This window comes from Gobius niger, assembly GCF_951799975.1.
Source record: "Gobius niger genome assembly, contig: SCAFFOLD_77, whole genome shotgun sequence".
NCBI classification, from domain to species: domain Eukaryota; kingdom Metazoa; phylum Chordata; class Actinopteri; order Gobiiformes; family Gobiidae; genus Gobius; species Gobius niger.
Window position 1 is genome coordinate 83,550 of NW_027639241.1, and position 23,580 is coordinate 107,129.

Below are 23,580 nucleotides of genomic sequence, written 5' to 3' on the forward strand. Positions count from 1 at the left end.
ACTGATTTTCTTTACAGTCCGTTTATATATCGCGCGTTCAAAAACAGGTCTTATTTTTGAGATTCTGTGCTCTTAAAAAGGTCTTAAAAAGTCTTAAATTTGACTTGTCCAACTCTGCAGACGCCCTGGTGCAATGACATCGCCTCATGTTCCTCCTTCAGTATCACAGGCTTTCAGAAACTCATCAGTTCAAACTAAAAAGGTTTTTGTCCCACTGTGTACACCGTGTTCACCCCCCTCCTGGTGTCTTCGCCTGAGAATGTGTTTCCCCGAGCCCTGCACATCAGCTCGGAGCACGCCGCGGCATGTCCTCTGACACGCCTCCATGTGAGAGTTCAACACGCACTGGCACCACAGAGGCTCGGGATGTCCCCATCAGGTTTTTTTGCCCCCGAGTCATTTGATTTTGAGAATTGCCCGATACCGAGTCCCGATCCGATACCTAACACATTATTTTAAAAATTAAGAAAAAAAACTATATTATTCAACTTCATTTCATTCATGATTTTGGATATAGAGAGTAACTCCACTAAGTCTGTTTTAAACAATATATTTGGCAAAAAGCTAAATGTGCCATGTTAACCTGATTACAGTCTCTTTAATAAGTAGATATAGGGTGACCACATTTCCCAGCCTGAAAACCGGGACGGGGTCGAGGTCCGCAAACTCTGCACGGGTTATCAGAGATGTTGTTATTGTTCTCCTGCGCTGGCTCTTGTGTGGATTTGGGGATTGAAGGCGGGACACGGACTGAGCGATGGTGCGAGTGGGTTGACGCAGCAGGAGTGAGTGACAGAGGTGCTGGGCCAGGTGAGTGACAGAGGTGCTGGGCCAGGTGAGTGACAGAGGTGCTGGGCCAGGTGAGTGACAGAGGTGCTGGGCCAGGTGAGTGTCAGAGGTGCTGGGCCAGGGGAGTGACAGAGGTGCTGGGCCAGGTGAGTGTCAGAGGTGCTGGGCCAGGTGAGTGACAGAGGCGCTGGGCCAGGTGAGTGTCAGAGGTGCTGGGCCAGGTGAGTGACAGAGGAGCTGGGCCAGGTGAGTGACAGAGGCGCTGGGCCAGGTGAGTGACAGAGGTGCTGGGCCAGGTGAGTGACAGAGGTGCTGGGCCAGGTGAGTGTCAGAGGTGCTGGGCCAGGGGAGTGACAGAGGTGCTGGGCCAGGTGAGTGTCAGAGGTGCTGGGCCAGGTGAGTGACAGAGGCGCTGGGCCAGGTGAGTGTCAGAGGTGCTGGGCCAGGTGAGTGACAGAGGCGCTGGGCCAGGGGAGTGACAGAGGTGCTGGGCCAGGTGAGTGTCAGAGGCGCTGGGCCAGGTGAGTGTCAGAGGTGCTGGGCCAGGTGAGTGTCAGAGGTGCTGGGCCAGGTGAGTGACAGAGGCGCTGGGCCAGGTGAGGGACAGAGGCGCTGGGCCAGGTGAGTGACAGAGGCGCTGGGCCAGGTGAGTGACAGAGGCGCTGGGCCAGGTGAGTGACAGAGGCGCTGGGCCAGGTGAGTGACAGAGGCGCTGGGCCAGGTGAGTGACAGAGGCGCTGGGCCAGGTGAGTGACAGAGGTGCTGGGCCAGGTGAGTGACAGAGGTGCTGGGCCAGGTGAGTGACAGAGGCGCTGGGCCAGGTGAGTGTCAGAGGTGCTGGGCCAGGTGAGTGTCAGAGGTGCTGGGCCAGGTGAGTGACAGAGGCGCTGGGTGAGTGACAGAGGTGCTGGGCCAGGTGAGTGACAGAGGTGCTGGGCCAGGTGAGTGTCAGAGGTGCTGGGCCAGGTGAGTGTCAGAGGTGCTGGGCCAGGTGAGTGACAGAGGCGCTGGGCCAGGTGAGTGACAGAGGCGCTGGGCCAGGTGAGTGACAGAGGCGCTGGGTGAGTGACAGAGGCGCTGGGCCAGGTGAGTGACAGAGGCGCTGGGTGAGTGACAGAGGCGCTGGGCCAGGTGAGTGACAGAGGCGCTGGGCCAGGTGAGTGACAGAGGCGCTGGGCCAGGTGAGTGACAGAGGCGCTGGGCCAGGTGAGTGACAGAGGCGCTGGGCCAGGTGAGTGACAGAGGCGCTGGGCCAGTTGAGTGACAGAGGCGCTGGGCCAGGTGAGTGTCAGAGGCGCTGGGCCAGGTGAGTGACAGAGGCGCTGGGCCAGGTGAGTGACAGAGGCGCTGGGCCAGGTGAGTGTCAGAGGTGCTGGGCCAGGTGAGTGACAGAGGCGCTGGGCCAGGTGAGTGACAGAGGCGCTGGGCCAGGTGAGTGACAGAGGTGCTGGGCCAGGGGAGTGTCAGAGGTGCTGGGCCAGGGGAGTGTCAGAGGTGCTGGGCCAGGGGAGTGTCAGAGGTGCTGGGCCAGGGGAGTGTCAGAGGTGCTGGGCCAGGGGAGTGACAGAGGCGCTGGGCCAGGTGAGTGACAGAGGCGCTGGGCCAGGGGGAGTGACAGAGGCGCTGGGCCAGGTGAGTGACAGAGGCGCTGGGGCAGGTGAGTGACAGAGGCGCTGGGCCAGGTGAGGGACAGAGGCGCTGGGTGAGTGACAGAGGCGCTGGGCCAGGTGAGTGACAGAGGCGCTGGGCCAGGTGAGGGACAGAGGCGCTGGGCCAGGTGAGGGACAGAGGCGCTGGGCCAGGTGAGTGACAGAGGCGCTGGGCCAGGTGAGTGACAGAGGCGCTGGGCCAGGTGAGTGACAGAGGCGCTGGGCCAGGGGGAGTGACAGAGGCGCTGGGCCAGGTGAGTGACAGAGGCGCTGGGCCAGGGGGAGGGACAGAGGCGCTGGGCCAGGTGAGTGACAGAGGCGCTGGGCCAGGGGGAGTGACAGAGGCGCTGGGCCAGGTGAGTGACAGAGGCGCTGGGCCAGGTGAGTGACAGAGGAGCTGGGCCAGGGGAGGGACAGAGGCACTGGGCCAGGTGAGTGACAGAGGCGCTGGGCCAGGGGAGTGACAGAGGCGCTGGGCCAGGTGAGTGACAGAGGCGCTGGGCCAGGTGAGTGACAGAGGCGCTGGGCCAGGGGAGTGACAGAGGCGCTGGGCCAGGGGAGTGACAGAGGCGCTGGGCCAGGTGAGTGACAGAGGCGCTGGGCCAGGTGAGTGACAGAGGCGCTGGGTGAGTGACAGAGGTGCTGGGCCAGGTGAGTGACAGAGGTGCTGGGCCAGGTGAGTGTCAGAGGTGCTGGGCCAGGTGAGTGTCAGAGGTGCTGGGCCAGGTGAGTGACAGAGGCGCTGGGCCAGGTGAGTGACAGAGGCGCTGGGCCAGGTGAGTGACAGAGGCGCTGGGCCAGGTGAGGGACAGAAGCGCTGGGCCAGGTGAGTGACAGAGGCGCTGGGCCAGGTGAGTGACAGAGGCGCTGGGCCAGGTGAGTAACAGAGGCGCTGGGCCAGGGGAGTGACAGAGGCGCTGGGCCAGGTGAGTGACAGAGGCGCTGGGCCAGGTGAGTGACAGAGGCGCTGGGCCAGGTGAGGGACAGAAGCGCTGGGCCAGGTGAGGGACCGAGGCGCTGGGCCAGGGGGAGAGGACACAAAGTGGTTTGCGGTAGCTCGGAACACTTTACTGAATCATCTCTACCTTTTTCCACCAAGTGTGTAATACTTAAAGTATCCAGTTTAGATCAGGGTTGGACTAGTTTGGACTGGTATAGATCAAGTTTGGACTGGTTAAGACTGGCTTAGATCAAGTTTGGACTGGTTAAGACTGGCTTAGATCAAGTTTGGACTGGTTAAGACTGGCATAGATCAAGTTTGGACTGGTTAAGACTGGCATAGATCAAGTTTGGACTGGTTAAGACTGGTTTAGATCAAGTTTGGACCGGTTAAGACTGGTTTAGATCAAGTGTGGACTGGTTAAGACTGGCTTAGATCAAGTTTGGACTGGTTAAGACTGGCATAGATCAAGTTTGGACTGGTTAAGACTGGCTTAGATCAAGTGTGGACTGGTTAAGACTGGCATAGATCAAGTTTGGACTGGTAAAGACTGGTTTAGATCAAGTTTGGACTGGTAAAGACTGACATAGATCAAGTTTGGACTGGTAAAGACTGGCATAGATCAAGTTTGGACTGGTAAAGACTGACATAGATCAAGTTTGGACTGGTTAAGACTGGTTTAGATCAAGTGTGGACTGGTTAAGACTGGCATAGATCAAGTTTGGACTGGTTAAGACTGGTTTAGATCAAGTTTGGACTGGTTAAGACTGGTTTAGATCAAGTGTGGACTGGTTAAGACTGGCATAGATCAAGTTTGGACTGGTTAAGACTGGTTTAGATCAAGTTTGGACTGGTTAAGACTGGTTTAGATCAAGTGTGGACTGGTTAAGACTGGCTTAGATCAAGTTTGGACTGGTAAAGACTGGTTTAGATCAAGTTTGGACTGGTTAAGACTGGCATAGATCAAGTTTGGACTGGTTAAGACTGGTATGATCAAGTTTGGACTGGTAAAGACTTGTTTAGATCAAGTTTGGACTGGTTAAGACTGGCATAGATCAAGTTTGGACTGGTTAAGACTGGTTTAGATCAAGTATGGACTGGTTAAGACTTGTTTAGATCAAGTTTGGACTGGTTAAGACTGGTTTAGATCAAGTATGGACTGGTTAAGACTTGTTTAGATCAAGTTTGGACTGGTTAAGACTGGCATAGATCAAGTTTGGACTGGTTAAGACTGGTTTAGATCAAGTATGGACTGGTTAAGACTTGTTTAGATCAAGTTTGGACTGGTTAAGACTGGCATAGATCAAGTTTGGACTGGTTTATGCTTCTTTTGACAACTTTTAGACTGGTTTAGCCCAGGTATAGACTGATTTAGATCAGGTTTAGACCGGTAAAAACAAAAAAAACATTGTCGTTTGTCTCGCAAATGTTAGAAAATTACTTTTTTTTATGGCTGTGGGGGTGACATTATCAATAATAATATATAATATAATAATAAATATAATAAAAAGTAGTCAAATGAATCCGTTTCTGCCCCCCCTTCATCAGTACCTCGTCTGAACACCAGCCGCACGACTCCGACACCTGGATGCACTCCCCACACGACTGCGCGTTGGCCTTGATGCAAACACTGCCCTCTGCAGGACGACACAGGAAGCGTCAGGGACAGTCTCAGCATGTGGAGGATGGAGAAGTTAGATATCGGACTGACCTTTCTGAGCCGCGGAGAGTCCGAGCAGCAGAGCCACAGCACAGAGGAGCCGCACGTCCATCTGCAACAGGACAACACGTCATCAGAACCTGAGCTTTAACTGGAGATAACATCTACATGAGAACAACGGACTCCAGACACTGAAGCTGCTGAAGACCTGGACACTGCAGGAGAAACGGCTGAAACAAGCGGACCAGGAAGGACAAAGTAACACAGATCCTCCAATGTTCCTCTTTAGTGATTCAGAAATGTGAGTGTGAGGAACGAGTCTGAGCGATGGACACTTCCTCAGGTCTGCAGATGACGTCACAGGGCGAGGACACATGCAGTCATCACCAATGACTCGGCTCAGGGCTCACACTGAGGAGACACTGAGGAGACACTGAGGAGACACTGAGGAGACTCTGAGGAGACTCTGAGGAGACTCTGAGGAGACTCTGAGGAGACTCTGAGGAGACTCTGAGGAGACTCTGAGGAGACTCTGAGGAGACTCTGAGGAGACACTGAGGAGACACTGAGGAGACACTGAGGAGACTCTGAGGAGACACTGAGGAGACACTGAGGAGACACCGAGGAGACACCGAGGAGACACCGAGGAGACACCGAGGAGACACCGAGGAGACTCTGAGGAGACACTGAGGAGACACTGAGGAGACACTGAGGAGACTCTGAGGAGACACTGAGGAGACACCGAGGAGACACCGAGGAGACTCTGAGGAGACACTGAGGAGACTCTGAGGAGACTCTGAGGAGACACTGAGGAGACACTGAGGAGACACTGAGGAGACTCTGAGGAGACTCTGAGGAGACACTGAGGAGACACTGAGGAGACTCTGAGGAGACTCTGAGGAGACACTGAGGAGACACTGAGGAGACACTGAGGAGACACTGAGGAGACTCTGAGGAGACACTGAGGAGACACTGAGGAGACTCTGAGGAGACACTGAGGAGACTCTGAGGAGACACTGAGGAGACACTGAGGAGACACTGAGGAGACACTGGGGAGACACTGAAGAGACACTGAGGAGACACTGAGGAGACACTGAGGAGACACTGGGGAGACACTGAGGAGACACTGAGGAGACACTGAGGAGACACTGGGGAGACACTGAAGAGACACTGAGGAGACACTGAGGAGACTCTGGGGAGACACTGAGGAGACACTGAGGAGACTCTGAGGAGACTCTGAGGAGACACTGAGGAGACACTGAAGAGACACTGAGGAGACTCTGAGGAGACACTGAAGAGACACTGAGGAGACTCTGAGGAGACACTGAGGAGACACTGAGGAGACACTGAGGAGACACTGAGGAGACACTGAGGAGACTCTGAGGAGACACTGAGGAGACACTGAGGAGACTCTGAGGAGACACTGAGGAGACACTGAGGAGACTCTGAGGAGACACTGAGGAGACACTGAGGAGACACTGGGGAGACACTGAAGAGACACTGAGGAGACACTGAGGAGACACTGAGGAGACACTGGGGAGACACTGAAGAGACACTGAGGAGACTCTGGGGAGACACTGAGGAGACACTGAGGAGACACTGGGGAGACACTGAAGAGACACTGAGGAGACACTGAGGAGACACTGGGGAGACACTGGGGAGACACTGGGGAGACTCTGAGGAGACACTGAGGAGACACTGAGGAGACTCTGAGGAGACACTGAGGAGACACTGAGGAGACACTGAGGAGACACTGAGGAGACACTGAGGAGACACTGAGGAGACACTGAGGAGACACCGGGGAGACACCGGGGAGACTCTGAGGAGACACTGAGGAGACTCTGAGGAGACTCTGAGGAGACACTGAGGAGACACTGAGGAGACACTGAGGAGACACTGAGGAGACACTGAGGAGACTCTGAGGAGACTCTGAGGAGACACTGAGGAGACACTGAGGAGACACTGAGGAGACTCTGAGGAGACACTGAGGAGACACTGAGGAGACACTGAGGAGACACTGAGGAGACTCTGAGGAGACACTGAGGAGACATTGAGGAGACTCTGAGGAGACACTGAGGAGACTCTGAGGAGACACTGAGGAGACATTGAGGAGACACTGAGGAGACTTTGAGGAGACTCTGAGGAGACACTGAGGAGACTCTGAGGAGACACTGAGGAGACATTGAGGAGACTCTGAGGAGACACTGAGGAGACACTGAGGAGACTTTGAGGAGACTCTGAGGAGACACAGAGGAGACACTGAGGAGACACTGAGGAGACACTGAGGAGACACTGAGGAGACTCTGAGGAGACTCTGAGGAGACTCTGAGGAGACTCTGAGGAGACTCTGAGGAGACACTGAGGAGACACTGAGGAGACTCTGAGGAGACTCTGAGGAGACTCTGAGGAGACTCTGAGGAGACTCTGAGGAGACTCTGAGGAGACTCTGAGGAGACACTGACTCCTGGATATTTGGGCAGATGCACTAACACAACTAGAAGAGACACAGAGGCTGAACAGCCGCCGTATCAAAATGGGAAAAACTTTATCAAACTTAATGAAAGTACAGACGCATTAAAGACGAGGAGGAACGAGACCAACAGTTTGTCCTGTGGACATAAGAGAAACAGCTCAGACGACCCTTCATCTGCACATAACTCTTCCTCCAGCTGCTCCGGTGAGGCTGAGGTTAAAGGTCAGGGGTTTAGCCTCTCTCTTTAACCTCTTTAACCCTTTATTATCATAGTAAGCATCAAATATTCATTTTTATTTCATTAGTTGTGGTCGTTGTTTCCAAACAACGACAACAAACACCCTGATATCTAAGTGTACCAGCCACACCCCCTCGGTGAACCCTCCGTGTCCATGATGATGATGATGATGATGAGACGTATGACTCGTACACAAGTGGTTCCATGTTCACTGCACATGAAAAGCGTTTAAACCTTGTGCATAATGTTACACAGAACAGAACCATTTAAAGGCAAGGCGGGGGTCAGAGGTTAAAGCTCCTCGTTCACACAGTAATTCATGGAACAACAGGAACGCAGATCTGTTTGTAAACTGGACATAAAGCATTCGAGTAGTCGACTGGTCCAGGAACACATGGGAACAATCAGGGATAATGAACTTCCTGAATGTCTCTGACAAACAGACACAGAGACTGAAGGGACTGAAGCTGCTCCATCATCATCATCATCATGGAGAGAGTCCTACAGACACAGAGACTGAAGGGGCTGAAGCTGCTTCATCATCATCATCATCATGGAGAGAGTCCTAAATCAGACTGTGGGCCTGATGTGGAGCGACTGAGGTGACGTCATGTGCACCCCCCCCCCCCACATTCCTCTGTAACAGACTCCAGACCGAGGAGCATCACGTCACAGAGACGGAACAAGAGGAATCCCCACATCCAGCACGGCCCAAATCCAAAGCAGAAAGTGATGATGGAGGAAAAACGATTCTCAAATATGTCACATAGAAGCAGAATGTTCATTTGTATCATTGGAGAAACAAAAGGGCAGAGAAAAACGGATACAACTTTTTCTTCATTATTTCCTCCCCATTGATGAACACACTGGTGCTTTAAGCTCTTAACTCCACCTGAACATGTTTTCTCCAAATCTAAAAGCTTCTACAGAACATGGACTACAAAACGAGAAGAAAATGAGGATGTAAACACAACAAAAAAGCGACAAAAATGACAAAAATCCAGCAGAAAAAAAGAAAAAAAAAAGAAAAAAATCCAACCAAAAAAAAAAGCAAAAAAGTGACAAAAATCCAGCAAAAAAGTGACAAAAATCCAACAGAAAAAAAGACAAAAATCCAGCAAAAAGTAATAAAAAAGTGACAAAAATCCAGCAAAAAAGTGACAAAAATCCAACAGAAAAAAAGACAAAAATCCAGCAAAAAGTAATAAAAAAGTGACAAAAATCCAACAGAAAAAAAGAAAAAAAAGTGACAAAAATCCAGCAAAAAAGTGACAAAAATCCAACAGAAAAAAAAGACAAAAATCCAGCAAAAAAGTGACAAAAATCCAACAGAAAAAAAGAAAAAAAGTGACAAAAATCCGGCAAAAAAGTGACAAAAATCCAACAGAAAAAAAGAAAAAAAGTGACAAAAATCCAGCAAAAAAGTGACAAAAATCCAACAGAAAAAAAGACAAAAATCCAGCAAAAAAGTGACAAAAATCCAACAGAAAAAAAGACAAAAATCCATCAAAAAAGTGACAAAAATCCAACAGAAAAAAAGACAAAAATCCAGCAAAAAAGTGACAAAAATCCAGCAAAAAAGTGACAAAAATCCAACAGAAAAAAAGTGACAAAAACTCCAGCAAAAAAGTGACAAAAATCCAACAGAAAAAAAGACAAAAATCCAGCAAAAAAGTGACAAAAATCCAGCAAAAAAGTGACAAAAATCCAACAGAAAAAAAGACAAAAATCCAGCAAAAAAGTGACAAAAATCCAACAGAAAAAAAGAAAAAAAGTGACAAAAATCCAGCAAAAAAGTGACAAAAATCCAACAGAAAAAAAGACAAAAATCCAGCAAAAAAGTGACAAAAATCCAACAGAAAAAAAGAAAAAAAGTGACAAAAATCCAGCAAAAAAGTGACAAAAATCCAACAGAAAAAAAGACAAAAATCCAGCAAAAAGTAATAAAAAAGTGACAAAAATCCAGCAAAAAAGTGACAAAAATCCAACAGAAAAAAAGAAAAAAAGTGACAAAAATCCAGCAAAAAAGTGACAAAAATCCAACAGAAAAAAAGAAAAAAAGTGACAAAAATCCAGCAAAAAAGAAAGAAAAAAAGTGACAAAAACACACAAGGGAAATAAAAAGTGACGACAATGGCAAAGAGGAGAGAATGCACTTGGTGATGGCGGGTGGTAAGAGGTTAATAACAGTCGGCTAAAAGTGACACTAACAACTTATTTCTGTATCCGGGATTTATGATGAGGAGCAGGAGGAGGAGGAGGAGGAGCAGCAGGAGGAGCAGGAGGAAGAGGAGCAGGAGCAGGAGGAGGAGGAGGAGCAGGAGGAGAAGCAGGAGGAAGAGGAGCAGGAGCAGGAGGAGGAGGAGCAGGAGGAGAAGCAGGAGGAGGAGCAGGAGGAGAAGCAGGAGGAGGAGCAGGAGGAGCAGCAGGAGGAGGAGCAGGAGCAGCAGCAGGAGGAGGAGCAGGAGGAGGAGCAGGAGCAGCAGGAGGAGCAGCAGGAGCAGGAGCAGAAGGAGGAGGAGCAGCAGGAGGAGGAGCAGCAGCAGGAGGAGCAGGAGCAGCAGGAGGTCTGACTCATGCGTCTGCAGCTGCCTCTCCTCTCTGGTCTGTTTACGTCTCCAGGAAGTGACTCAGTGACTCAGAACATCTGACCTCATTATCAGAAACATTAGGGCCTCAGTGGGAAACACCTCCCCCAGTGTCTGCCCAGGCTCTCCAAGTGCCACGCTTTACATGACCCCCAAAACATGCACAATAGGACACCCTTAGAGACGTCCTGAGCCAACATTCAGCATCAGTGTAGGAGGTATTTAATCACTCCTTTGTTGGGTGAGGAATCCACACATGTTCAGACGTGTTCCTGAGCGCTCGACTCTTCACATCAGGCTCAGAGACCTGGGTTCAGACTCAGTGAAGACCTCAGTGAAGACCTCAGTGAAGACCTGGGTTCAGACTCAGTGAAGACCTGGGCTCAGACTCAGTGAAGACCTGGGCTCAGACTCAGTGAAGACCTCAGTGAAGACCTGGGTTCAGACTCAGTGAAGACCTGGGCTCAGACTCAGTGAAGACCTGGGCTCAGACTCAGTGAAGACCTCAGTGAAGACCTCAGTGAAGACCTCAGTGAAGACCTGGGTTCAGGCTCAGTGAAGACCTCAGTGAAGACCTGGGTTCAGGCTCAGTGAAGACCTCAGTGAAGACCTGGGATCAGACTCAGTGAAGACCTCAGTGAAGACCTGGGTTCAGACTCAGTGAAGACCTCAGTGAAGACCTCAGTGAAGACCTGGGTTCAGACTCAGTGAAGACCTCAGTGAAGACCTCAGTGAAGACCTCAGTGAAGACCTCAGTGAAGACCTGGGTTCAGACTCAGTGAAGACCTCAGTGAAGACCTCAGTGAAGACCTGGGTTCAGACTCAGTGAAGACCTCAGTGAAGACCTCAGTGAAGACCTGGGATCAGACTCAGTGAAGACCTGGGTTCAGGCTCAGTGAAGACCTCAGTGAAGACCTGGGATCAGACTCAGTGAAGACCTGGGTTCAGGCTCAGTGAAGACCTGGGTTCAGACTCAGTGAAGACCTGGGTTCAGACTCAGTGAAGACCTGGGTTCAGACTCAGTGAAGACCTGGGTTCAGACTCAGTGAAGACCTGGGTTCAGGCTCAGTGAAGACCTCAGTGAAGACCTGGGTTCAGACTCAGTGAAGACCTGGGTTCAGACTCAGTGAAGACCTGGGTTCAGACTCAGTGAAGACCTGGGTTCAGACTCAGTGAAGACCTGGGCTCAGACTCAGTGAAGACCTGGGCTCAGACTCAGTGAAGACCTGGGTTCAGACTCAGTGAAGACCTGGGCTCAGACTCAGTGAAGACCTGGGCTCAGACTCAGTGAAGACCTGGGCTCAGACTCAGTGAAGACCTGGGTTCAGACTCAGTGAAGACCTGGGTTCAGACTCAGTGAAGACCTGGGTTCAGACTCAGTGAACACCTGGGCTCAGACTCAGTGAAGACCTGGGCTCAGACTCAGTGAAGACCTCAGTGAACACCTGGGTTCAGACTCAGTGAACACCTGGGTTCAGACTCAGTGAACACCTGGGCTCAGACTCAGTGAAGACCTGGGCTCAGACTCAGTGAAGACCTCAGTGAACACCTGGGCTCAGACTCAGTGAAGACCTGGGCTCAGACTCAGTGAACACCTGGGTTCAGACTCAGTGAAGACCTGGGTTCAGACTCAGTGAAGACCTCAGTGAACACCTGGGCTCAGACTCAGTGAACACCTGGGTTCAGACTCAGTGAAGACCTGGGTTCAGACTCAGTGAAGACCTGGGTTCAGACTCAGTGAAGACCTCAGTGAACACCTGGGTTCAGACTCAGTGAACACCTGGGTTCAGACTCAGTGAACACCTGGGTTCAGACTCAGTGAAGACCTCAGTGCAGTGTTGTTTTCGTCAACGAAGACGATAACGATATCTTTTCGTTGACGCCCCTTTTTTTAATGACGATAACGTAACGATGACGAGCTAAAATGAGCTCTTTGGGGACGAGAACATGACGAGACGTTTACGAGTTTACGTCAATGAGACGAGACGAGACAAAAATGGGAGAAAGTTTTTCGTCAGATCGTTCACAAACACAAAGTTTGTGCGCGGAGTGAGAGAACACACGGTAAACGTGACCCGGTGCGGCGCCGCGCTGCTCATGATGCAGCGGCGCCTCTTTCTCTCTCTCTCTCTCTCTCTCTCTCCCTCCCTCTCTCTCTCTCCCCGTGGCGTGCGGTCACTGCTCGTGCACATCCTCCTCGGAGCGTCTGACATCCAGGTCACAGGGACTTTGTTGTTTCTCAGGACAGTTTTCAATACCGTGGCGTCTGAACGCAGAAAGCACTTTGATGTAGCTACGTATGTGCAGACAGCGCTGTTGGTAAAAAAAAAAAAAAAAATCTCGAAGCGATGATCAGAGGACGAGGAGAGCGGGCGCTTTTGGGAAAAGTCCTGTTCACAGTCGGCCACTTCTGCCAGTGCCTATCGTGGTGTCATCTGTTTGTCAAAAGCCAATAGAAGCTTTTATTTATCCCAATTTCCAAGACTTATCGAAATTAATTATCACTTCTTATAATGAAACCGACGAAAACTTGACAAAAACCTTTTTTAATTTTCGTCTGACTAAAACGTGACTAAAACGATCACATTTTGAAGTGACTAAAATGTGACTAAACCTAAATGCATTTTCGTCCAAAGGACTAAGACTAAGACTAAAACTAAAAGGGCCGAAAACAACACTGCCTCAGTGAACACCTGGGTTCAGACTCAGTGAACACCTGGGTTCAGACTCAGTGAAGACCTCAGTGAACACCTGGGTTCAGACTCAGTGAAGACCTCAGTGAAGACCTGGGTTCAGACTCAGTGAAGACCTCAGTGAAGACCTGGGTTCAGACTCAGTGAAGACCTCAGTGAAGACCTGGGTTCAGACTCAGTGAAGACCTCAGTGAAGACCTGGGTTCAGACTCAGTGAAGACCTCAGTGAAGACCTGGGTTCAGACTCAGTGAAGACCTCAGTGAAGACCTGGGTTCAGACTCAGTGAAGACCTCAGTGAAGACCTGGGTTCAGACTCAGTGAAGACCTCAGTGAAGACCTGGGTTCAGACTCAGTGAAGACCTCAGTGAAGACCTCAGTGAAGACCTCAGTGAAGACCTGGGTTCAGACTCAGTGAAGACCTCAGTGAAGACCTGGGTTCAGACTCAGTGAAGACCTCAGTGAAGACCTCAGTGAAGACCTCAGTGAAGACCTCAGTGAAGACCTGGGTTCAGACTCAGTGAAGACCTCAGTGAAGACCTGGGTTCAGACTCAGTGAAGACCTGGGTTCAGACTCAGTGAACACCTGGGTTCAGACTCAGTGAACACCTGGGTTCAGACTCAGTGAAGACCTCAGTGAAGACCTCAGTGAAGACCTGGGTTCAGACTCGGTGAAGACCTCAGTGAAGACCTGGGTTCAGACTCAGTGAAGACCTCAGTGAAGACCTGGGTTCAGACTCGGTGAAGACCTCAGTGAAGACCTGGGTTCAGACTCAGTGAAGACCTCAGTGAAGACCTCAGTGAAGACCTCAGTGAAGACCTCAGTGAAGACCTGGGTTCAGACTCAGTGAAGACCTCAGTGAAGACCTCAGTGAAGACCTCAGTGAAGACCTCAGTGAAGACCTCAGTGAAGACCTGGGTTCAGACTCAGTGAAGACCTCAGTGAAGACCTCAGTGAAGACCTGGGTTCAGACTCAGTGAAGACCTGGGTTCAGGCTCAGTGAAGACCTGGGTTCAGGCTCAGTGAAGACCTGGGTTCAGGCTCAGTGAAGACCTCAGTGAAGACCTGGGTTCAGACTCAGTGAAGACCTGGGTTCACACTCAGTGAAGACCTGGGTTCAGACTCAGTGAAGACCTGGGTTCAGGCTCAGTGAAGACCTCAGTGAACACCTGGGTTCAGAGATTGAAAACTAAAGGACTTGTCTAGACTTCCTCAAAACATCACAAAACAGAAACAGAGGAGCTTTAGGACAGAAACAGAGGAGCTTTAGGACAGAAACAGAGGAGCTTTAGGACAGAAACAGAGGAGCTTTAGAGCAGAAACAGAGGAGCTTTAGAGCAGAAACAGAGGAGCTTTAGGACAGAAACAGAGGAGCTTTAGAGCAGAAACAGAGGAGCTTTAGGACAGAAACAGAGGAGCTTTAGGACAGAAACAGAGGAGCTTTAGAGCAGAAACAGAGGAGCTTTAGGGCAGAAACAGAGGAGCTTTAGAGCAGAAACAGAGGAGCTTTAGAGCAGAAACAGAGGAGCTTTAGAGCAGAAACAGAGGAGCTTTAGAGCAGAAACAGAGGAGCTTTAGAGCAGAAACAGAGGAGCTTTAGGACAGAAACAGAGGAGCTTTAGAGCAGAAACAGAGGAGCTTTAGGACAGAAACAGAGGAGCTTTAGGACAGAAACAGAGGAGCTTTAGGGCAGAAACAGAGGAGCTTTAGGACAGAAACAGAGGAGCTTTAGGACAGAAACAGAGGAGCTTTAGAGCAGAAACAGAGGAGCTTTAGGACAGAAACAGAGGAGCTTTAGGACAGAAACAGAGGAGCTTTAGGACAGAAACAGAGGAGCTTTAGGGCAGAAACAGAGGAGCTTTAGGACAGAAACAGAGGAGCTTTAGAGCAGAAACAGAGGAGCTTTAGGACAGAAACAGAGGAGCTTTAGAGCAGAAACAGAGGAGCTTTAGAGCAGAAACAGAGGAGCTTTAGGACAGAAACAGAGGAGCTTTAGAGCAGAAACAGAGGAGCTTTAGGACAGAAACAGAGGAGCTTTAGGACAGAAACAGAGGAGCTTTAGGACAGAAACAGAGGAGCTTTAGGGCAGAAACAGAGGAGCTTTAGAGCAGAAACAGAGGAGCTTTAGGACAGAAACAGAGGAGCTTTAGAGCAGAAACAGAGGAGCTTTAGGACAGAAACAGAGGAGCTTTAGGACAGAAACAGAGGAGCTTTAGGACAGAAACAGAGGAGCTTTAGGGCAGAAACAGAGGAGCTTTAGGACAGAAACAGAGGAGCTTTAGGACAGAAACAGAGGAGCTTTAGAGCAGAAACAGAGGAGCTTTAGAGCAGAAACAGAGGAGCTTTAGGACAGAAACAGAGGAGCTTTAGGACAGAAACAGAGGAGCTTTAGGGCAGAAACAGAGGAGCTTTAGGACAGAAACAGAGGAGCTTTAGGACAGAAACAGAGGAGCTTTAGGACAGAAACAGAGGAGCTTTAGGGCAGAAACAGAGGAGCTTTAGGACAGAAACAGAGGAGCTTTAGGACAGAAACAGAGGAGCTTTAGAGCAGAAACAGAGGAGCTTTAGGACAGAAACAGAGGAGCTTTAGAGCAGAAACAGAGGAGCTTTAGAGCAGAAACAGAGGAGCTTTAGGACAGAAACAGAGGAGCTTTAGAGCAGAAACAGAGGAGCTTTAGGGCAGAAACAGAGGAGCTTTAGAGCAGAAACAGAGGAGCTTTAGAGCAGAAACAGAGGAGCTTTAGAGCAGAAACAGAGGAGCTTTAGAGCAGAAACAGAGGAGCTTTAGGACAGAAACAGAGGAGCTTTAGGACAGAAACAGAGGAGCTTTAGGACAGAAACAGAGGAGCTTTAGGACAGAAACAGAGGAGCTTTAGGGCAGAAACAGAGGAGCTTTAGAGCAGAAACAGAGGAGCTTTAGGACAGAAACAGAGGAGCTTTAGGACAGAAACAGAGGAGCTTTAGGACAGAAACAGAGGAGCTTTAGGACAGAAACAGAGGAGCTTTAGGGCAGAAACAGAGGAGCTTTAGGACAGAAACAGAGGAGCTTTAGGACAGAAACAGAGGAGCTTTAGAGCAGAAACAGAGGAGCTTTAGGACAGAAACAGAGGAGCTTTAGAGCAGAAACAGAGGAGCTTTAGAGCAGAAACAGAGGAGCTTTAGGACAGAAACAGAGGAGCTTTAGAGCAGAAACAGAGGAGCTTTAGGGCAGAAACAGAGGAGCTTTAGAGCAGAAACAGAGGAGCTTTAGAGCAGAAACAGAGGAGCTTTAGAGCAGAAACAGAGGAGCTTTAGAGCAGAAACAGAGGAGCTTTAGGACAGAAACAGAGGAGCTTTAGAGCAGAAACAGAGGAGCTTTAGAGCAGAAACAGAGGAGCTTTAGAGCAGAAACAGAGGAGCTTTAGGACAGAAACAGAGGAGCTTTAGGACAGAAACAGAGGAGCTTTAGAGCAGAAACAGAGGAGCTTTAGGGCAGAAACAGAGGAGCTTTAGGGCAGAAACAGAGGAGCTTTAGAGCAGAAACAGAGGAGCTTTAGGGCAGAAACAGAGGAGCTTTAGGGCAGAAACAGAGGAGCTTTAGAGCAGAAACAGAGGAGCTTTAGGACAGAAACAGAGGAGCTTTAGGGCAGAAACAGAGGAGCTTTAGGACAGAAACAGAGGAGCTTTAGGACAGAAACAGAGGAGCTTTAGAGCAGAAACAGAGGAGCTTTAGGACAGAAACAGAGGAGCTTTAGGACAGAAACAGAGGAGCTTTAGAGCAGAAACAGAGGAGCTTTAGGACAGAAACAGAGGAGCTTTAGGACAGAAACAGAGGAGCTTTAGGGCAGAAACAGAGGAGCTTTAGGACAGAAACAGAGGAGCTTTAGGACAGAAACAGAGGAGCTTTAGAGCAGAAACAGAGGAGCTTTAGGACAGAAACAGAGGAGCTTTAGGACAGAAACAGAGGAGCTTTAGGACAGAAACAGAGGAGCTTTAGAGCAGAAACAGAGGAGCTTTAGAGCAGAAACAGAGGAGCTTTAGGACAGAAACAGAGGAGCTTTAGAGCAGAAACAGAGGAGCTTTAGGACAGAAACAGAGGAGCTTTAGAGCAGAAACAGAGGAGCTTTAGAGCAGAAACAGAGGAGCTTTAGAGCAGAAACAGAGGAGCTTTAGGGCAGAAACAGAGGAGCTTTAGAGCAGAAACAGAGGAGCTTTAGAGCAGAAACAGAGGAGCTTTAGGGCAGAAACAGAGGAGCTTTAGAGCAGAAACAGAGGAGCTTTAGGGCAGAAACAGAGGAGCTTTAGAGCAGAAACAGAGGAGCTTTAGAGCAGAAACAGAGGAGCTTTAGAGCAGAAACAGAGGAGCTTTAGGGCAGAAACAGAGGAGCTTTAGGACAGAAACAGAGGAGCTTTAGAGCAGAAACAGAGGAGCTTTAGGGCAGAAACAGAGGAGCTTTAGGACAGAAACAGAGGAGCTTTAGAGCAGAAACAGAGGAGCTTTAGGGCAGAAACAGAGGAGCTTTAGAGCAGAAACAGACGAGCTTTAGAGCAGAAACAGAGGAGCTTTAGAGCAGAAACAGAGGAGCTTTAGGACAGAAACAGAGGAGCTTTAGGACAGAAACAGAGGAGCTTTAGAGCAGAAACAGAGGAGCTTTAGAGCAGAAACAGAGGAGCTTTAGGACAGAAACAGAGGAGCTTTAGGACAGAAACAGAGGAGCTTTAGAGCAGAAACAGAGGAGCTTTAGAGCAGAAACAGAGGAGCTTTAGGACAGAAACAGAGGAGCTTTAGAGCAGAAACAGAGGAGCTTTAGAGCAGAAACAGAGGAGCTTTAGAGCAGAAACAGAGGAGCTTTAGGACAGAAACAGAGGAGCTTTAGGGCAGAAACAGAGGAGCTTTAGAGCAGAAACAGAGGAGCTTTAGAGCAGAAACAGAGGAGCTTTAGGACAGAAACAGAGGAGCTTTAGGGCAGAAACAGAGGAGCTTTAGAGCAGAAACAGAGGAGCTTTAGAGCAGAAACAGAGGAGCTTTAGGGCAGAAACAGAGGAGCTTTAGAGCAGAAACAGAGGAGCTCTAGGACAGAAACAGAGGAGCTTTAGGACAGAAACAGAGGAGCTTTAGAGCAGAAACAGAGGAGCTTTAGGACAGAAACAGAGGAGCTTTAGAGCAGAAACAGAGGAGCTTTAGAGCAGAAACAGAGGAGCTTTAGAGCAGAAACAGAGGAGCTTTAGGGCAGAAACAGAGGAGCTTTAGGACAGAAACAGAGGAGCTTTAGAGCAGAAACAGAGGAGCTTTAGGGCAGAAACAGAGGAGCTTTAGGGCAGAAACAGAGGAGCTTTAGAGCAGAAACAGAGGAGCTTTAGGACAGAAACAGAGGAGCTTTAGAGCAGAAACAGAGGAGCTTTAGAGCAGAAACAGAGGAGCTTTAGGACAGAAACAGAGGAGCTTTAGAGCAGAAACAGAGGAGCTTTAGAGCAGAAACAGAGGAGCTTTAGAGCAGAAACAGAGGAGCTTTAGGACAGAAACAGAGGAGCTTTAGGACAGAAACAGAGGAGCTTTAGAGCAGAAACAGAGGAGCTTTAGGACAGAAACAGAGGAGCTTTAGGACAGAAACAGAGGAGCTTTAGGACAGAAACAGAGGAGCTTTAGGACAGAAACAGAGGAGCTTTAGAGCAGAAACAGAGGAGCTTTAGGACAGAAACAGAGGAGCTTTAGGACAGAAACAGAGGAGCTTTAGGGCAGAAACAGAGGAGCTTTAGGACAGAAACAGAGGAGCTTTAGAGCAGAAACAGAGGAGCTTTAGGACAGAAACAGAGGAGCTTTAGGGCAGAAACAGAGGAGCTTTAGGACAGAAACAGAGGAGCTTTAGGGCAGAAACAGAGGAGCTTTAGGGCAGAAACAGAGGAGCTTTAGAGCAGAAACAGAGGAGCTTTAGAGCAGAAACAGAGGAGCTTTAGGACAGAAACAGAGGAGCTTTAGGACAGAAACAGAGGAGCTTTAGGGCAGAAACAGAGGAGCTTTAGGGCAGAAACAGAGGAGCTTTAGAGCAGAAACAGAGGAGCTTTAGGGCAGAAACAGAGGAGCTTTAGGGCAGAAACAGAGGAGCTTTAGAGCAGAAACAGAGGAGCTTTAGGACAGAAACAGAGGAGCTTTAGAGCAGAAACAGAGGAGCTTTAGAGCAGAAACAGAGGAGCTTTAGGACAGAAACAGAGGAGCTTTAGGACAGAAACAGAGGAGCTTTAGGACAGAAACAGAGGAGCTTTAGAGCAGAAACAGAGGAGCTTTAGGACAGAAACAGAGGAGCTTTAGGACAGAAACAGAGGAGCTTTAGGACAGAAACAGAGGAGCTTTAGGACAGAAACAGAGGAGCTTTAGAGCAGAAACAGAGGAGCTTTAGGACAGAAACAGAGGAGCTTTAGGACAGAAACAGAGGAGCTTTAGGGCAGAAACAGAGGAGCTTTAGGACAGAAACAGAGGAGCTTTAGAGCAGAAACAGAGGAGCTTTAGGACAGAAACAGAGGAGCTTTAGGGCAGAAACAGAGGAGCTTTAGGACAGAAACAGAGGAGCTTTAGGGCAGAAACAGAGGAGCTTTAGGGCAGAAACAGAGGAGCTTTAGAGCAGAAACAGAGGAGCTTTAGAGCAGAAACAGAGGAGCTTTAGGACAGAAACAGAGGAGCTTTAGGACAGAAACAGAGGAGCTTTAGGGCAGAAACAGAGGAGCTTTAGGGCAGAAACAGAGGAGCTTTAGAGCAGAAACAGAGGAGCTTTAGAGCAGAAACAGAGGAGCTTTAGAGCAGAAACAGAGGAGCTTTAGAGCAGAAACAGAGGAGCTTTAGAGCAGAAACAGAGGAGCTTTAGGGCAGAAACAGAGGAGCTTTAGGGCAGAAACAGAGGAGCTTTAGAGCAGAAACAGAGGAGCTTTAGAGCAGAAACAGAGGAGCTTTAGGGCAGAAACAGAGGAGCTTTAGGGCAGAAACAGAGGAGCTCTAGGACAGAAACAGAGGAGCTTTAGGACAGAAACAGAGGAGCTTTAGAGCAGAAACAGAGGAGCTTTAGAGCAAATATTTGCAGGACACGGAGCTGTGACAAATGGGACCCTGTAAAGAGGAACAGATGGTCGTCATTCCACTGAACCAAGAGAACACGAGCTTCGTTTAACCTCTCGACCTCAACCAGTTTGGCTTTACCCCAATCAAAAAGCACCAAAACAGCCACAAAAAATAGAAGAAAACAAGGATGTAAACGCAACCAAAAAGTGACAAAAACTCAACCAAAAAGTGACAAAAACATGACAAAAAGTGACAGTAATACTAAGAGGAGGTGTTTATCAGTTACGGTTTATTCAACTTAAGGCTCCAAAACTATTAAAGCATTGAAGAACACGTATAAGTTAAACATGATAGAGACGTATAGAACACTTGAATGAAAACCATTAGAAAAGAAGTCGATCGAGGAAACAAAGCATAATTTCTGATTGTTGAAGTTTACGTTTTGAGCTTAAGTGTTTCCATCGTTGGTGTCAGAGAAAGTGTAGAATGTGTCTCTTTGGACACAGAGTCACACTTTGTAAAAGGGGTTTAGGCAGAATAAGTCTCGGCTTCAGCCTAAACCCCTTTGGGTCAGGCTTCATTTAGATTAACTTCTTAAAGTATGTGTTTTCTTATTGTATAATGTCTAAGATCTTTGGAAAACATGTGATTTAAATGTTCATCATGACCGAAGAAAATAAATTAACTAAACTAACTAAAAAAATCAACAAAAATGTGACAAAAATTAAACAAAAAGTGACAAAAATTCAACAAAAATTCAACAAAAAATCAATAAAAAAGTGACAAAAATTCAACAAAAATGTGACAAAAATTCAACAAAAAAGTGACAAAAATTCAACAAAAAAGTGACAAAAATTCAACAAAAAAGTGACAAAAATTCAACAAAAAAGTGACAAAAATTCAACAAAAAAGTGACAAAAAATCAACAAAAAGTGACAAAAATTCAACAAAAAAGTGAAAAAAATTCAATAAAAAAGTGACAAAAATTCAACAAAAATGTGACAAAAATTCAACAAAAATGTGACAAAAATTCTACAAAAATGTGACAAAAATTCAACAAAAATGTGACAAAAATTCTACAAAAAAGTGACAAAAAAAGTGACAAAAATTCAACAAAAATTCAACAAAAATGTGACAAAAATTCAACAAAAATTCAACAAAAATGTGACAAAATTCAACAAAAAAGTGACAAAAATTCAACAAAAAGTGACAAAAATTCAACAAAAAAGTGACAAAAATTCAATAAAAAAGTGACAAAAATTCAACAAAAATGTGACAAAAATTCAACAAAAAAGTGACAAAAATTCAACAAAAATGTGACAAAAATGTGACAAAAATTCAACAAAAAAGTGACAAAAATTCAACAAAAAAGTGACAAAAATTCAACAAAAAAGTGACAAAAATTCAACAAAAATGTGACAAAAATTCAATAAAAGTGACAAAAATTCAACAAAAAAGTGACAAAAATTCAATAAAAAAGTGACAAAAATTCAACAAAAAAGTGACAAAAATTCAACAAAAATGTGACAAAAATTCAACAAAAATGTGACAAAAATTCAACAAATATGTGACAAAAATTCTACAAAAATGTGACAAAAATTCAACAAAAATGTGACAAAAATTCTACAAAAATGTGACAAAAATTCTACAAAAAAGTGACAAAAAAAGTGACAAAAATGTGACAAAAATTCAACAAAAATTCAACAAAAATGTGACAAAAATTCAACAAAAAAGTGACAAAAATTCAACAAAAAGTGACAAAAATTCAACAAAAAAGTGACAAAAATTCAATAAAAAAGTGACCAAAATTCAACAAAAAAGTGACAAAAATTCAACAAAAAAGTGACAAAAATTCAACAAAAATGTGACAAAAATTCAATAAAAGTGACAAAAATTCAACAAAAAAGTGACAAAAATTCAACAAAAAAGTGACAAAAATTCAACAAAAAAGTGACAAAAATTCAATAAAAAAGTGACAAAAATTCAATAAAAAAGTGACAAAAATTCAACAAAAAAGTGACAAAAATTCAACAAAAATGTGACAAAAATTCAACAAAAATGTGACAAAAATTCAACAAAAAAGTGACAAAAATTCAACAAAAAGTGACAAAAATTCAACTAAAATGTGACAAAAATTCAACAAAAAAGTGACAAAAATTCAACAAAAAAGTGACAAAAATTCAACAAAAAAGTGACAAAAATTCAACAAAAAAGTGACAAAAATGTGACAAAAATGTGACAAAAATTCAACAAAAGTTTGACAAAACTTGGGGGGAAAAAAAATCATACAAAAGGTGACACAACACAGCAACAACGCGAGGAAAAAGATCAGTTTTATGGGTCTTAGCTTTCAAATGAGGTGTTACACAGGCCTATATAACAGCCAAAGAGGACAGAATGCATTCGGTTTAGGCGGGTGGTAAGAGGTTAAAAACACAAGGAAACAAAAAATGTCAAAAAAACGGAAAAAAATAAAAGTGATGTAAAAAGGAACAGATAAAAACAGTGAAAAGGTCATAAAAATCATCAAAAACACGAGAAGAAATGGACGAAAACAGGACAAAAGTGTGACAAAAAAAGCAACAAAAATACCAAAAAAATACGAAAAATGTGACAAACAAGGATTAAAAACATGGGGGGAAAAATGAGTGAAAAAAAAAATGAAAAAAAGGCGGAAACACAAACACGTCTGGACCAGAACTGCTCTCAAACTGTAGCTTCAGGCAAGACGCTTAGATTTGGGTAAAACTGAAGAAAACGTGCTGGGTTAAAAGAGGTTAATTAACACTGTAGCTCAACATAAACAGCCAAAAGCGTCGGTAAAGCCTCAAAAGCGTCAGTAAAGTCTCAAAAGCGTCAGTAAAGTCTCAAAAGCGTCAGTAAAGTCTCAAAAGCGTCAGTAAAGCCTCAAACTTCACGCAGACACGGGAGTAACGGCTCGACCCGCTTCAGTTTAACGGTCATTTCCGCGGCCTACATTATTCCCTTTTGTGACCGTTTATATCGAGTTAAGTTTCCTTTTTTTAACGTGACATCCTCCCTACACTCCTACACCCCCGTTTACACCGACGACAAGAGCAGAAACGTGCGGAAATATCCCTTTTCTCCGTTTACTTTCCCCACACCCACAGTTTCGCCTCGGGACACGCATTCTTCCTCCTCACGGCGGAGCTCCCGTTTAACACGGACTTTACTTTACTCACAAACGCGATAAAACGGCTTCAAAACAGCGCTTACCTTTCGCACTTTCTTTGTCCTACTTCAGCATTTGCTCCCGGGGAAGTTCTTCGGTGAATAAGTCCAGCTGTTGGTTTTTTGGTGAGTAGTTTTAGGTGATGTCGAAGTACAAACACGAAGAGATTAAAACTGGTACAAAGTGATAAACGCGGTAAAAGGTGACCGTGGGTTAAAAACAGAGCGTTACGTGTGGTTTAGAGGAGCTTAAAGCGTCTAAACCTCAGTCTGGGGCGTAAAGAGAGGCTGTTTGAGTCACTCGTTTGGACAAAACTCTTGTTCTGAGTCAC

The 23,580-nt window shown here is 47.0% G+C and overlaps 1 protein-coding gene across 1 annotated transcript in view; it reads right to left on the reverse strand.

Annotated features, from left to right (window-relative positions):
• LOC306982698 (integrin beta-1-like) overlaps window positions 1–23,580 on the reverse strand; it is a 39,493-nt gene extending 15,913 nt beyond the window's left edge. Inside the window, exons 1-3 of the mRNA XM_079583166.1 lie at window positions 23,294–23,580; window positions 5,090–5,150; window positions 4,930–5,015 (exon numbers count right to left, since the gene is read on the reverse strand). Coding sequence (XP_079439292.1) covers window positions 4,930–5,015; window positions 5,090–5,150 — 147 coding nt within the window. The 5' untranslated portion in view covers window positions 23,294–23,580. The remainder of the gene's footprint in view (window positions 1–4,929; window positions 5,016–5,089; window positions 5,151–23,293) is intronic.